The sequence below is a fragment of the Rhinoderma darwinii genome, chromosome 10 (assembly GCF_050947455.1).
Source record: "Rhinoderma darwinii isolate aRhiDar2 chromosome 10, aRhiDar2.hap1, whole genome shotgun sequence".
NCBI classification, from domain to species: Eukaryota; Metazoa; Chordata; class Amphibia; order Anura; family Rhinodermatidae; genus Rhinoderma; species Rhinoderma darwinii.
This window is the reverse complement of record NC_134696.1, coordinates 95,963,837-95,980,097: the sequence shown is the minus strand read 5'-3', so window position 1 is coordinate 95,980,097 and position 16,261 is coordinate 95,963,837. Positions and strand designations below refer to the sequence as shown.

General features: G+C 39.5%; 1 protein-coding gene across 1 annotated transcript; it reads left to right on the top strand.

The window, feature by feature from the left end:
- The first annotated feature begins 472 nt into the window (after positions 1-472).
- On the top strand, positions 473-4,659 carry LOC142662644 (phospholipase A2 inhibitor gamma subunit B-like). The gene is made up of 5 exons (XM_075840854.1): positions 473-524; positions 970-1,086; positions 1,816-1,965; positions 3,386-3,532; positions 4,523-4,659. Exons 1-5 carry the CDS (start codon positions 473-475, stop codon positions 4,657-4,659), a joined length of 603 nt encoding a protein of 200 aa, XP_075696969.1.
- Positions 4,660-16,261: the final 11,602 nt, after the last annotated feature.

The following is a 16,261-nucleotide window of genomic DNA, read 5'->3' as shown; positions in this document are numbered from 1 at the left end:
AATCCCTATTTTTTTATCTGATGCAGCACTCAAAATGGTCAGGAACAAACCAAGCGCAAGGGTCATAGATGCAGGTGTGCCATGTAATAGCCCTTTATGGGGACGTTTATATATGAATGAGCATGGTGCCACATACACCGGGAAGGCTACAGCTTTAAGTTGAGGATGCTCCAAGTCCTTAATGTGCCTCATATTACTATTAGAAATGATCCTGCAGACAGTTAATATTACCATATGGTGTTGGTTGGGTAAATATTACATCAGGCTTGGTAAACAGCAATGCATTTGGCATTATACTGTATATCTCAATGCCTACAGGATTGTGTTAGTCAAATATGTTGTAATAACTGGCCCATGCCATAATTATAGGTTGTCACAAAGTCTCTCAGTGTATATAAGTAAAGGAATCAATTATACAGTATTATTGGAGGAGATATACGTCAATACCTTATAACTAATCCCTTTCTTCATCATGAGACTCTTCATCACTCTTCTTGGTACCATCTGTATCCTACCATTAGCTGGTGAGTTAATTACTTGGATTTTTTAATACAAAAAAAGGTCATGTATAAGATTGTTACGATTGCTCAGTGGTTAACTTGAAGAAGCCCAATGTCTATTGCCTTATGAGAGACATATCCCATTTATGAATATTGTTTTCCACATTAGAACCCTCCCTAGCTCTGCTATATCTTATTCATGGTGTACGGCCCAAAATTTCCCCCATTTTCATTAAGAGAATGTATTATATTAGAATTCTAGGATTTTATCTCTTTTTTAATGTACCCTGAAATTGTATTTGCTTTTTCAGCTGCTGATTGGCATTGAGTGCTGCTGCTTATCATATTCAGTCCTTTCTCTGCTGTGTTCCCAGCTGTTAAAAAAAGGTTAAAAATGTATAATGACGACTTTTGATTTAATTTCCATGTTCAGAACATTTTTCTTCTATGTGACCTTCTCTCCTCCCAGCATTTGCGTTAGAATGTATACAGTGTATTGGGAAAAACAGTGATTCTTGTGACGGACCTTCTGTTGTTTGTAAAAAAGCTAAAGAATGCATGGTGCTATCTGAGTTTTTACACTTTGGTAAGTGGTAAATTGTCTCATCTATTTATATATTTTCTGTTCTAGGAGTGGCCCCTGATGCAAGATTATTTACTGATGATTATCAATTTTTATTTAAAAAAATGTTTTATGTTCTTCTATATGGAATGACTCTCTCTCCTACCTGGAGGAAACCCATAGCAGTGATTATACTAAGCAGACTAAGTAATGAATAGAATGCCAGAATTATTGTGACACTGACACAAATGTAGAGCAAATGTAGTGCATTAAAGGAGAGCGCTTGGGAAAAATGTAACTCTTTAAATTAGGAGACATTTATATGTTATTCAGGGTCTATGGAAAGCTGGGTGACAACCTCTGCGCCCAAAGTGATGGTTGCCACTAGTGGTTGTCACCCGGCATGTGATTCCCATTTAGGAATGTTCACAATTTCATTACTCTATGTAGACAGTAATTTTACACTCATGTAATACTATGTCATCTATCTGTGTGTGAATATTTCAAGGTGCCTAAAAACACTTCGGATTTCTTGGTGGTGATGACCCACCCAGGAACCTGTACAAGAAATAACTCTGCCCACACACGGGAGTATAGAGTTCTTGTCTGTAAAGTTTCCTGGGTGGGTCATGACAACCACTGCCCGGGATCTCAGAGTACAGACTGGCTGCAGTAGTGGTTCCCAAAAAAGACCATTGTACTGGATTTTCAGCTGGTGTTTCACTTTAACTACAGTATTTTTTTTGTCTATAGACCAAGTTACATTTCACATTGTTCAAAAGGACTGCAACGAGATGTACCCTTGTGGGAAAACACTGTATGTATCAAATCAGTATGAGCTAACCCTGAGAGTGCACATAAACTGCTGTGAAGGGGACAACTGCAACACATTTAACTATAACAGTAAGTGAACGATCTGACATCATATTAGGGACTGACAGTATTATGGCATTGTATTATCGACAATTTCGTAATATTTTTTTTACCCTCATCTCAAACTATATAGGCAGGAACGATTTGGATTACCATCAAAAAGAATTTAAACAAATTTTGGTTTTCTCGAAGCGCTAACCCTTGTCTATGGGCTGTGTCTGGCACTGCAGCTTAGGTTCAAACTTAAATGGGGCTGAACTTCAATACCATTATTGGTTGTCACCAGGCATGTGATACATTTAGGTATCTCATGGACAAAAGTGGCACTGTTTCTGAAAAAAAAAAAAGATACTTTTATGTAACCTTGTACAAGACATTTTAGAGTTTTCTTCTTTTCCATTTAGCCTTTCTTTACACATAGAATTATTTAAAAATATTACAGCAAGTTTTATGGCATTTTTAGTGGCATTTTTTATTTAATGTAATTTTTTAAATGCTTTTTTCTTGCATTTTTATAGTCTTAGGGTATGTTCACACGGGCTATTTTCGGACGTTTTTCGGCCTGAAAAATGGCTGAAATACCGGAAGCAGAATGCCTACAAAAATCCACCCATTGATTTCAATGGGAAATACGACTTTCTGTTCCGACGGGGCGTTTTTTGCGCTGCCGTTTTTCAAGTCAACCGCATAAAAAAAGACAGCAAAAAAGTAGTGCATGTCACTTCTTGAGTCGTTTTTGGAGCCGTTTTTCATTGACTCTATAGAAAAACAGCTCCAAAAACGGCCGTAAAAAACGCTGCGAAAAACGCAAGTTGCTAAAAAAAACGGCTGAACATCAGGAGCTGTTTTGCCTTGAAAACAGCTCCGTATTTTCTGACGTTTTTGGCTAAGCATTTGAACATACCCTTATAGAGAACCTATTGAAAAAAACGTCATAAAAAATGTATTGACCACATAAAATGCTAAATGAAAAAAACGCAGTGTATGTGTGTGTTTCTTATTTTGCTATCGACTTTATTGTAAGATCTGACGACACAAAAAACAATATTTATTTTTTTCAAAAAAACAACTAAATACACCTACAAATATAACTGCCGCAAAATGCTGTGTGTGAAACCAGCAAAAATAATAGAATTACACGGAGCACTTTTTGTTGAGACTACAATTTAGTTCCATTTATCTGAATGGAATTTGGCAAAAATGATTGTACAAACTAATTGTCAGTTGCAGAAATTTTTGTAACAAAGTCTGCCGAGACTGAATCTGTCCTTAATCGGACAAGTCAGATCTATGGAGGTCTGGCAGCTGACTACCTCACCGATCCCGTCCTCTATTTTTCAATGAGGAGGCGGCCGTCTAGTGTAACACATCATAAAAACGTTGATGGATATTATTTTCTACAATGTGATGATTTTGGTGAAGATGTTATCAGTACAATTCCTGGTTTCAGCGCCTCCTGCGAATGTTGAACTTAAAGGGAAGTATTGTCCGTCCTGTGGTGGATACGGCCTGAGGGAGTGTAAAAACAAACAGAGGATCCAGTGTGAAGAGGAAAAAGATCAATGCTATGAATATTTTGGGAAAGTAATAGACCCAGGTAATGGCGCTGCGTACTTATAATTCAGCTGTAAAGTGTGGATGTGATGTCTAGTGATGAGCCAGGGGGCCGGCCATATAAAAAAATAATAATAATAATATTGATAACAATAATAATAATAATAATAATAATAATAATAATAAATAACAGTAACTTTACAGTACATTTTTTTGTCTTCCTTATTTTTTTTAATTATTTTTTTATAAATTTGTTGGCTTTTCTGTATATATGAAGAATGTTGTTATTTTAGCTATAATATTCTTTTGTTTGCTGGATACATTAATTTAAAGACTTAACACAACTATTATTTCAGAGTGATCCCCATCAGACAGGTTTTAAAAGTAAGGTGGTGATCTGACCTCTGGGACCTCCACCGCAGTCGAGAATGAGGGGTCCCATATACCCATTCTTGGCCGGAAATTAACGGGAGCATCAGAAACAACCTAATGCGTTCAATTTGCTATTTCTGTCTCTCCTGTTTAGTGTTCAGTTGGAAACAGCTGAATAAATAGGATGAACATAGATGAATTTGTTCATTTGTTACTCTCTGATTCATGAATAAAATGACAGAATTGCAGTGAAGACTGACTCCTACAAAGGAAGGTCAACTGGATAGCAGGAAGAGTAATGTAACTCTATACAGCAGATCTATATGCCATTTAGTAGGGGTATAGCTGTATTGGGTGCAGAGGTAGCAGTGACACTCGGGTACTAGTACCTGAGGGAGTCTAAATGTCCTTCTGCCCAATAGGAAAACACTGGTATTATAAATATCACATGGTAGGTGGAGGCTGAGGGCACAAAAGCTTCAAGATATACCATTCAGGTTCTGCAAACAGATGAGTAAGAATGTTTGTGAATGTTTGCTAATAGTAATCGTGACCCAGTCTACATTACCTGATTCTAAAATAGTCTGAACATAAAAAAGAGGAAAATTCAATGACTTATATTTTTATCTTTGTTTATTAATTTGTTAACTTGTCTTCACAGCTGGCAACGTACTGGAACTGAATACCAAAGGTTGTATTTCTCTAGAGGGCTGTGTGCTTGGATTTAAATATATGGTTGGGGTGACAGAACTTGCGTCTCCTTTGTTCAATTGCATTGAACCAGTCGAAAACTTCTAAAACAGTTATAAAATAAATCTTAAATTTGATATCATATGTCAGTCTTTGTGTTATGCTTCTTAAAGCTCTTCATTAACTTTGTCAGTCCTTTAAAAATCCGTCTAGTGTAAAACTACAAATAAAGAACAGAGAGGAGTGGGAGGAGGGGGATGCAGCTGCAGTTTTCCTCTTGTTCTCTCCCTCAGTGTGTGTGGGGGACTGTGGAATAGGGAGGAGATCGGAAGTGGGTAGATATCTGATTAGATTAGAGCCAAGAGCACATCTGAAAGAGCCCGCCCACTCAGCAGGAATGGAGAGAGAAAATGTAAAGCTACAAAAACCAGCTGAGGGAAATAGAAGATCCAAAATCCGCGGTTGCACACAACATTTCTGGCTGCACTACATACATTCACATTCCTCCACTGAGTTTGTCAGGTTTAGCAGAACTAAGCTTGTTGTGGTATCACAATGTCTCATCTGTGGTTTTACAAATGACTGCAGGTAAATCTACTTAGGCCCTATTCTCGGCCGTGTGATGGCCATGTTTCTAACGGCCTTCACACGGCTGCAGTAAAAACAATTCACCCCAAATGGTGCTAATTACAAGGTCGATTTTTTGATGGCCCGTTTTACTGGGACATCAAAAAATGGAACATGCCCTATTTTGGGCCATTCTGATGACCACACGGCTCCCATAGAACTCTATGGTGCAGTGTAAAACACGGCCGCCACTTGGATATGATCTGAGTGACGGCCGTGTTTAGTGCCGCTCACTCGCTCTCTCTCTCCCCCTCTTTACAGAACGAAGTGCATGTGAGGAGGATAAGATTTTTTTGCTGTAGGTAGTGCCACACAGCCCCCTTGTAGGTAGTGCCACACAGCCCCCTTGAAGATAGCCCCCCTGTAGTAAGTGCTACTGTAGCTTCCTGTAGGTGTGGAATCCCTCTGCCCGGGGATTCCGCACCTAGAAAGAGCCCCTAACATCACTGTCCCTGGCCAGTCCAATTGTCTTGTGTTGTGGTCTGGTGACATGGAGACTACGTACTGACACTGGATGGTGATAGGACCCTGATTGCAGCACCAGCACCTAGAAAGAAGAGAACAAAAGAATAGCAAGTAAATCGCCCACCATATTCCCCCGTGCCTCATGTACCAATGAGTGTCTCCATCTTGTAGTGCTCATTGGAAAATTGTGTCCCCCTCACAGTGTGGCAAGGTAGCGCTCAGGATAGGCATCAACCTTCGCTTACACCTCGTCCCAGCGCTGAAATGCAACTCCAATACCAATCAGCAATCTCCCTCACGGGGAGGCTCCCTGACAACTCAACCTTACTATATCAATGCTGCTTGTGGGGAGGCTTCCTGACATCTCCACCCACTGTCACTAATCTTGTTGCATGTTCGGTAGCCACCTGGCATCTCCACCGGCCATTAGTGCTACACCTTCAGATTGGAGGAAACTGTCTTTTTTTAACACTTAACCCGTTCGTGAACACCCATTAGTGTTTTTACGGCGACCACTAATGGGCTTTATTCCGATGCAATAGCCTTTTTACGGCGCTGCATCAGAAATAAATAAATAGAGCAGGGAGCCATTAAAAAAGAGGTAGCTGAGAACAGGGAGCAGCCCTACTCTAACGGGCGAGATCGATATCAGTATCAATCTTGCTAGTTTTACTACTCAGATGCGGAGCTTGCTATTGGGCGCTATTAGCTATCTAAATGGTTTTGGAGAGAAGATGGAAACTAGAGGCATGGCCTAGCAGATGCCTGTCCGGTTTACATGGACAGGCTGTAATACACTGCAATACAGAAGTATTAAAGTGTATTATAAAAGCGCTCAGATGATCGCATAGTGAAGTCTAGTAAAAATGTAAATAAAAGTTTAATAAAGTTAATCAAAAAAAAGCTTTTATTAAAAAAAACTAAAAAAGTTACACATATTTGGCATCGCCGCATCAGTAACGACCCCAATCAGAAAGTTATTACATTATTTAATCTGCATGGTTAACGTCGTAAAAAATTAAATAAAGAGAAAGGCAAAAATTTCTGTTTCCTTTGAATCTTGCCTTAAAAAAAATGTGATAAAAAGTGAAAAAAAAGTCTCATCTGCTCCAAAATGGTACCAATAAAAGCTACAAGTCGTCCCGCAAAGAAAAAGCCCTCATACAGCTGCATCGGCAGAAAAATCAAAAAGTTATGGCTCTGGAAATATGGAGAGACAAAAACAAATAATTTTGAAAACAAAGGTATTTTTACTGTGTAAAAATAGTAAAACATACAAAGTCTATATAAATTTGGTATCGTTGTAATCGTAACAACCCGCTGAATAAAGCTATTGTGTTATTTATTCCACAAGGTAAACGGCGTAAATTTAGAACGTGAAAACGTGTTCCAAAATTTTCTATCCCCCCAAAAAAAAAGTTTATAAAAGTTAATCAATAAATTCTATGTGCCCCAAAATAGTGCTATTAAAAATTACAACTTGTCGCACAATAAACAAGACCTAATACAGCTATGTTAACGCAAAAATAAAAAAAGTTATAGCTCTTTGAATGAGACGATGGAAAAACGTAAAAAATAGCTTGGTCAGTAAGGCCTAAAATAGGCTGGTTACTAAGGGGTTAAGCACCACTAAGTGTGACATATGGAGTGTTCCTACGCTAATTAGATCCTTACCCAGTTGCTGGCACGAAAAAAATTTGACGCACGGACTGTTCTTCCTGGCACCTGTACAAGAATAGAGCGTTACAAGTGATCCATCATTGCCTGTAAGTAAGAACACAATACAAAGTTGAAAACCATTTACAAGTACACATATAACTAATATATCAGAGTCCTACTCCAGGAATTAGACCTGTGGAGGAAAACAAGCTAAACAAAAAAAATGCAATGCACTCAGTAAAGGGAAGTGTTTTATATATTTATATCTATGTACAACAGCTCTATGGGGTTGAGATCTGGTGACTGCGCTGGCCACTCCATTACAAATAGAATACCAGCTGCCTGCTTCTTCCCTAAATAGTTCTTGTATTATTTGGAGGTGTGCTTTGGGTCATTGTCCTGTTGTAGGATGAAATTGGCTCCAATCAAGCGCTGTCCACAGGGTATGGCATGGTTTTGCAAAATGGAGTGATAGCCTTCCTTATTCAAAATCCCTTTTACCTTGTACAAATCTCCCACTTTACCAGCACGAAAGCAACCCCAGACCATCACATTACCTCCACCATGCTTGACAGATGGCGTCAGGCACTCTTCCAGCATCTTTTCAGTTGTTCTGTGTCTCACAAATGTTCTTCTGTGTGATCCAAACACCTCAAACTTCGATTCGTCTGTCTATAACACTTTTTTCCAATCTTCCTCTGTCCAATGTCTGTGTGCTTTTGCCCATATTAATCTTTTCCTTTTATTAGCCAGTCTCAGATATGGCTTTTTCTTTGCCACTCTGCCCTGAAGGCCAGCATCCCGGAGTCGCCTCTTCACTGTAGACTTTGACACTGGCGTTTTGCGGGTACTATTTAATGAAGCTGCCAGTTGAGGACCTGTGAGGCGTCTATTTCTCAAACTAGAGACGCTAATGTACTTATCTTGTTGCTCAGTTGTGCAGCGGGACCTCCGACTTCTCTTTCTACTCTGGTTAGAGCCTGTTTGTGCTGTCCTCTGAAGGGAGTAGTACACACTGTTGTAGGAAATCTTCAGTTTCTTGGCAATTTCTCTCATGGAATAGCCTTCATTTCTAAGAACAAGAATAGACTGTCGAGTTTCACATGAAAGCTCTCTTTTGCCATTTTGAGAGTTTAATCGAACCCACAAATGTAATGCTCCAGATTCTCAACTAGCTCAAAGGAAGGTCTGTTTTATAGCTCCTCTAAACAGAAAACCTGTTTACAGCGCTGCTAACATAATTGCACAAGGGTTTTCAAGTGTTTTATAATCATCCATTAGCCTTCTAACACAGTTAGCAAACACAATGTACCATTAGAATACTGGAGTGATGGTTGCTGGAAATGGGCCTCTATACACCTACGTAGATATTGCATTAAAAACCAGACGTCTGCAGCTAGAATAGTCATTTAGCACATTAACAATGTATAGAGTGTATTTCTGATTAATTTAAAGGGAAAGTGTCGCTAGAAAAACATTTTTTTTTTTTTTAGTTAAACAATTAGTGTATAGGTGATTAAAAATTGTTCTAATTTTTTAAATTTTTTTCACGAGTCAGGAAATATTATAAATTAGATTCTAATTTATAATATTTCCCAGCGCTGGTCACTAAATGGAGCAATTCCCAAAATTGCAGCATTGCATGTGGTAAAGCAACTACATTGCTTTATGCTGCAAAATTTGAGAAAACTCACTCGCTCTAGTGAGCTCTCAGAATCCCCCCTCCTTTATCCTGGCTAGTGCCGGGAGAAACGAGGGGACTGAACGGTCAAACCTCCTACACTATGTGTCACCATTTTTTGAGCTAACACACAGTGTAGTAGGTTAACATACAGTAGTAAACACACACTAAAACACGAACATACATAGAAATAACTTACCTGCTCCTGCCGCCGCCGCTCCCTCCGGTCCGTCCTCTCCGGTCCGTCCTCTCCGTCTGCTACCGCCGCTCCAAGTGCACAAGTCCGGAAGCCGCGACCGGAAGTAGTAATCTTACTGTCCGGCCGCGACTTCCGGTCCACAGGAAAATGGCGCCGAACGTCGCACAGTTCAACTTGGACTGTGTGGGAGCGGCGCATGCACCGTTCACACACAGACGGCGTACAGCATAGTGGATGGAACGGGCCCCGTTCGCATTCACTATGGGACTGTATGTGCCGTATTCCATGTCTGTATGTGTCGTTAATCGACACATACAGAAATGGAAAAAAAAATGGCAGCCCCCATAGGGAAGAAAAAGTGTAAAAATAAAAAAAGTAACACACAAACACACAAATAAATAAAAAAATGTTTAATAACACACTAAAGTCAAATTGATCTAAAAATTTTTTTTTCCGTGACACTGGTCCTTTAATGTTATCTTCATTGAAAAAAACTGTGCTTTTCTTGCAAAAATAAGGAAATTTCTAAGTGACCCTAAACTTTTGAACGGTAGTGTATATTTATATATATTTGTCCCTCCAGAAAGGTGTATATTCATCTCCCTACCAGGTAATCAGACACCCTGGGGGATGGAAACCATAAACAGTGAACTAATCCAGGAAGCAGGAAGTTCCAACTGCCCTTCCATCCCCCTACTAGATAATGGTATTCCATGAGGTAGCCATGAGGCCCAGCCCCCTTTCACATGCATGAGCTGTGATGTCACCCAGATGTGCACGGACAAGGTATAAAAGGGTCAACGGCCTCACGCTCTCTATCTTATTTTCCTGATCCCAACGGACTCCACTTCCCTCCTGGTCTGCTCTCTTTTTCTGCCTCCCTGATGACACCAACTCATTAACTTGGACTACATGCTAAATATCTTCTCCCCTATACAACCTAAGTAACCCTTTCTCTCCAGCTCCTCACATGCACATTCCCTGTTCCCTGAGTTCCCTAAGTCACCCTTGCAGTCCTGAGTTCCCCTACTACCCCTTGCGGCCTTGAGTAACTTGCTAGCCCTGCTTTACGTGCATATCCCCTGGTACCTGTTTAACCCTTTTCCACCATTTACCTACTACACAGCAACCCATTCCCCTTGTTAACCCATTGCTGCTGTCTACCCCTTGCAGTCTGAAAATCCTTTCTCCTCTGTCCCTGTAACGTGATTAACCCTTTTTGTATAGGGAAAGTTATATTAGGAGGGAGTGGGACAGAAATAGTGAGCGTGTATTGTATTGCAACGTAACTGTATTCATATGTATGTTTAGGTAAGTAGGTGGCGGTATAATTAGGATTGTGATACCGTGTTTATACTGTACTACGTATAGTGTGAGTATACACAGTATATATTAATTGTTATATGTATTGGGGTATACTGCTACTATACGGTGATCGGTTACTGTGTTCTGTGTTTGGTGTATTTTATATGTAAGTGTGATTATTGTTAGTAATAAATATTACCCTTTATTTACTATACAATTGTATTTATTGTACGGTCTTATTCCGTTGAGTAAAAGCAAAGCAAGTAGACGTTAGTATAAGGAAAAGGTAGGGGAACTAGGCATAACCCTAGTGACCCTGATTATAAAGGAGGTAGTAATAGTGGGTGACAAGTAGGTGAAACACGCTATTATACCATATCAGCATTGTGAGAAACTAGACATGGACCGCACAATCCACAATATATACGTTGATCTGAGCCGCTAGGCATAATTTAGAAACATGAACATGAGGTTCTTTGTAAACATTTTGATCAAACTGTATAAGCCCACTTGCCACTTCATGGCGACCTCTTTAAAGTTGGTCCCTACTCTATCGGCTGCAGCACTGCATGGCGGCCCCCGCCAACGCAGCACCGTTCCCGCAGAGGGAGCAACCCAGTGGTCAAATAGCACCCATGCTAACAGACCGTGCCAAGTCTCCTTGGCTCTGGGCCACGTCCCCCCACAAGTGCAGCACTACAGCAACAGACACCACCATACATCACCACAACATGTGAACAGATGGAATTAGCTCACCTTGCCATGCGCCCCCAGTGGCCAACTGAGAGCACAAGCAAGAGCAGGAACACTTATGAGGTCATTCCTGAATTAAAATCAGCTGGGTATTTTTTCAAATGCGTGGAGTGCTGGTACCAAGTAAAACAAAAGAAATGAGGAGGATAGACTATACAATATCAGCATTGTGAGAAACTAGACATGGACCGCACAATCCACAATATATACGTTGATCTGAGCCGCTAGGCTTAATTTAGAAACATGAACATCTTTGTAAACATTTTGATCAAACTGTATAAGCCCACTTGCCACTTCACGGCGACCTCTTTAAAGTGGGTCCCTACTCTATCGGCTGCAGCACCGCATGGCGGCCCCCGCCACCGCAGCACCGCTCCCACAGAGGGAGCAACCCAGTGGTCCAAAAGCACCCATGCTAACAGACCGTGCCAAGCCTCCTTGGCTCTGGGCCACGTCCCCCCACAAGTGCAGCACTACAGCAACAGACACCACCATACAGCACCACATACAGCACCACAAATAAATATTACCCTTTATTTACTATACAATTGTATTTATTGTACGGTCTTATTCCGTTGAGTAAAAGCAAAGCAAGTATACGTTAGTATAAGGAAAAGGTAGGGGAACTAGGCATAACCCTAGTGACCCTGATTATAAAGGAGGTAGTAATAGTGGGTGACAAGTAGGTGAAACACGCTATTATACCATCCCTTTTACACATGTGTGTGTGTGTGTAGTGAGCATATATATATTATATAGATATATATATATATATCCCTTTTTTACACTTAAAGTGGCAGTGCCATCTACACTGAGGAGGGGCTGCTCCACACTACTTCTAAATAAATCAGCACAGAATGTTGGACCTAAAAATAACACAGTATTAGCCATTCACATAATAAGTACTGTCCTAGGGCAGATGGTGCTTGTAAGCTCCATTGCAGTGATAACATCAATGAAGATGTTATCACTATAATTCCTGGTTTCAGTTCCTCCTGAGAACGTTGAGCTTAAAGGGAAGTATTGTCCGTCCTGTGCTGGATACGGCTTGAGGAAATGTAAAAACGCCCAAATGATCAGGTGTGAATAGGAAAAAGATAAATGCTATGAATACAGATGTATCCAAATTAATCTAAAAAGTAATTGATATGTCAAGTTAAAGTTTCTTACCACTGTGTATTTAATGCGTTGAGTCAAGATAAAGATGGCTACATCTGTATATAGGGATTGAAAAAATAGCAGGTAACGGTACTGCGTACTGCTAATTTAGCAGAAAGTGTGGATGTAATGTCTAGTGATGAGCCAGCGGACCGGCCATAAGAAAGATAACTAAATAATAAATTATAAAAATCATTAATAATAATAGATAAATAACACTGACTTTAAGGTAAAGTTTTTTTTTTTTACTTATTTGTATTATTATTTATGTATTAATTAATGGCTTTTCTGTATAAATAAACTCTGTAATAAATCTAGTTATAATATTCTTTTGGTTGTTGGATACATTTAAAGGCAACAAGATAAAGAATACACAAGAAATTATGATTTATCTCATCCCAAAAATAAACTAAGTACCACAAATAACAGGAGATGCTCGGCCGACCAGGAACTTTATATCTGCTATTTGTGTGGTCTTATTTCTGCACACCTCAGTCCTTGTCCCATTGGGGCTCACAATCTAATTTCCCCATCTCTCTTCCCTACACATATGTTGGAGAAAACAGGCGTATGCTATAGCAAACCACAATAACAGGAGAAGAACATAGAAACTCCATGGTCTCATTTCAGCTCTCGAGAGGTTGGGACTAAAAAATATTGTTAACATTAAATATATAACGTTTTTAGTATTATGGAAAAAAAACTCATCCTATTTTTACTAATAATGTAAACACTTAACATAATTACCAATAAAATGTACGTATTTTATTAATTAGTCCAATTACAATATATATATTATACAAACATACAAATAAATAAATAAATAAAATCTGATATGTAATCTTCACAATAAAATAGAGAAAGGAAAAAGTGCGGTGGGTATAACAACTATATAGACGGTGTCAAGGTCCTATATGGAAATCAGTACACAGTGGAATACAGTATTGAGTCAGGTATTTGAGACATATAGTCAAACTAGACAAAGAGCCAGCACATTACAACATGATATGACATGAATCAAAATAACAGTGTAAGTTATTTGATGTACTAGGCCATAAAGATGAATATCTTAAATATAACACTCAAAACAAGGTAGGTTTAGAGAAACCTGGTGTATATATTACCTGCAAATGCAGCTGAGCCGAGACAAAAAAGAAGAAACCCAGACAGGACAGGTCACACACTACCGCCGCGCTCCCGACGCGCGTTTCGCCGTAGCTTCGTCGGGAGCACGACGGTGGTGTGTTACCGGTCCTGTCTGGGTTTCTTCTTTTTAAAATGGGCCGAATTTTTTTTCTACGCAAATTGGGAGTTTGGTGCGTTTTTGCAATTTTCTACTCCAGATAACTAGCACAGAAGGCTTGATAAATACCCTCCAATGTGTTTACAGGGGAGCGATGTATGAAAAGCTTAAGGGCTATGTATTTTTTATTTATTTTTTAATTAAAAGGTGTATCGTATTTTGTGTAACATTGTAAAGCTTTTTGTAAAGTTTGTAAGCTTCATTGCACGAGAGCATCATGAAATAACTATTTACACTATCTGTATATCCGTATCTGCCAGTTGGTGGATCCTCTTGGCTGCTTCCATGATGAAGAGGCTGATGAGTCCTTGTTTTTCCACAAGAGATAGTTAAAGGTGTGGACTTTATTGCAAGGAATAAGCAACCAGAAGTCTAATTTGCAGCAGGTGGGTACTGCAATGCAAGCGACTTGCAGGTCTTTTACCCTCTAATAGAAAACCTACCAGAAGTCAAAGTTGCAGGAGGGTAGCCTTGACTAAGATGGTAGAAACAGTAAAAGTGCAATCAGTTCAATCAGAAGTCAGGGGTCACAAATTAAGTCAACAGGAAACGGTTGTGGTCTTTGACAGAGAGATTGGGTCAGGAACAGACTAAGGACAAGGTTCATAGTTGTTGGTGAGTACCATGCACTGGCCCTTTATGAGGAACTGTATGCATGAGAGATCATGTTGCCACATAGGAACACAGGGAAGAAAACAGCTTTAAATTGAGGAAGCTCCAAGTTTCTAATTTGACTCTTTTAGTTAGTATCTGGATTGGTGTTGGCTGGGTAAATATTATATCAGGCTGGGTAAACAGATGTGCATTTGGCATTATACTGAGTATCTGAATGCCTATAGGATTGTGTTCGAACAAATCTGTTAGAACGACTGGCCCATGCCATAATTATAGGTTATCACAAAGCCTCTCAGTGTATATAAATAAGGGGTTCAATTACACAGTAATAGTAGAGGAGATATATACGTCAATACCGTATAACTAATCCCTCCCTTAATCATGCGACTCCTCATCACTCTTCTTGGTACCATCTGTATCCTAACATTATCTGGTAAGTTAACTACTTTTAGGGCATGTACAAGGATGTTCTTTCTTTAATTTTTATTTTTAATTTGCAATTTTTTTCCTTTCCCCCCGTGGTCTGGTGGGGTGTGTGGGAAACGGGGTGATAAACAACTGTATAATGGAATGGTTTATATAATAACAATTGTTGGATGTTGTTTTGTCACGATCACTCAGTGGTTAACTTGAAGAAGCCCAATTTTTATAACCTTATGAGAGACATATCCCCTTTATGAATATTAGTTTCCACCTTAGAACCGTCCCTCGCTTTACTATATCTTATTCACGGTGTACAGCCCAAAATTGTACCCATATTCAAGATAAGAAAATATTATATATGAATTCCGGGTTTTAATATGTCTTTATATTTACCCTAAAATTGTACTTGCTTTTTCCAGCTGCTGATTGGCATTGAGTACTGACACTTAGCAAATCCAATCCTTTCTCTGCTGTGTTTCCAGCTGTTAAAAATATTTAAAAACGTGTAATGACTATTTCTGATTTATTTTCTATATTCTATGTGACCTTCTCTCTTTACAGCATTTGCCTTGGAATGTATACAGTGTATTGGGAAAAACAGTGATTCTTGTGACAGACCTTCTGTTGTTTGTAAAAAAGCTAAAAAATGCATGGTGATATCTGAATTTTTTCACTTTGGTAAGTGGTAAATGCTCTCATGTTTGATGTCCTCCTATATGCATTAAATCGCTCTCCTATCTGGAAGAAACCCATAGCAGTGATTATACTAAGCTGACTTAGTAATGTATAGAATGCCAGAATACCTGTGAAGTAAGAAACAACCTATAATGAACAAGAAATAACACCACGTGCGGGAATATAGAGTTCTTGTCTGTACAGGTTTCTGGGTGGGTCTGAAAAAAACTGCCCAGGATTTCAGCGTACAGGCTGGCAACAGACTTGACCTGCAAAAAAACCATGGTACTGGATTTTTAGCCGAGGTTTCACTTTAACTGCAGGAAAACTCTGCGTGTCAAACCAGCCTAAGACCGTTTTCACACAAGCGTGTTCAGTCCGTGATATACAGTCCGCATGTCTGCCACTTTTCCTGGACCGAACACACTGCAGGGAGCCGGGCTCCTAGCATCGTAGTTATCTATGATGCTAGGAGTCCCTGCCTCGCTGCGGAAAAAATGTCCCGTACTGTAATCATGTTTTCAGTACAGGACAATAGTTCCGCGGGTAGGCAGGGACACCTAGCGTCATAGATAACTACGATGCTAGGAGCCCGGCTCCCTGCAGTGTGTTTGGTCCGGGAAATGCGGCCGACATGCTGACTGTATATCACGGACCGAACACACTCGTGTGAATCCGGCTTAAAGAATACAATTACACGCAACAGTTTTTGTTAATAACATTTTTAGACTAAAATTGAGTTCCATTCATCTGAATGGATTTCATCAGAAATTCACGCACCTTCCATAGAAACAACCACATTCTAATGATTAGAACAAATCTTCAGTTGCAGCCATTTTTGCAAAAA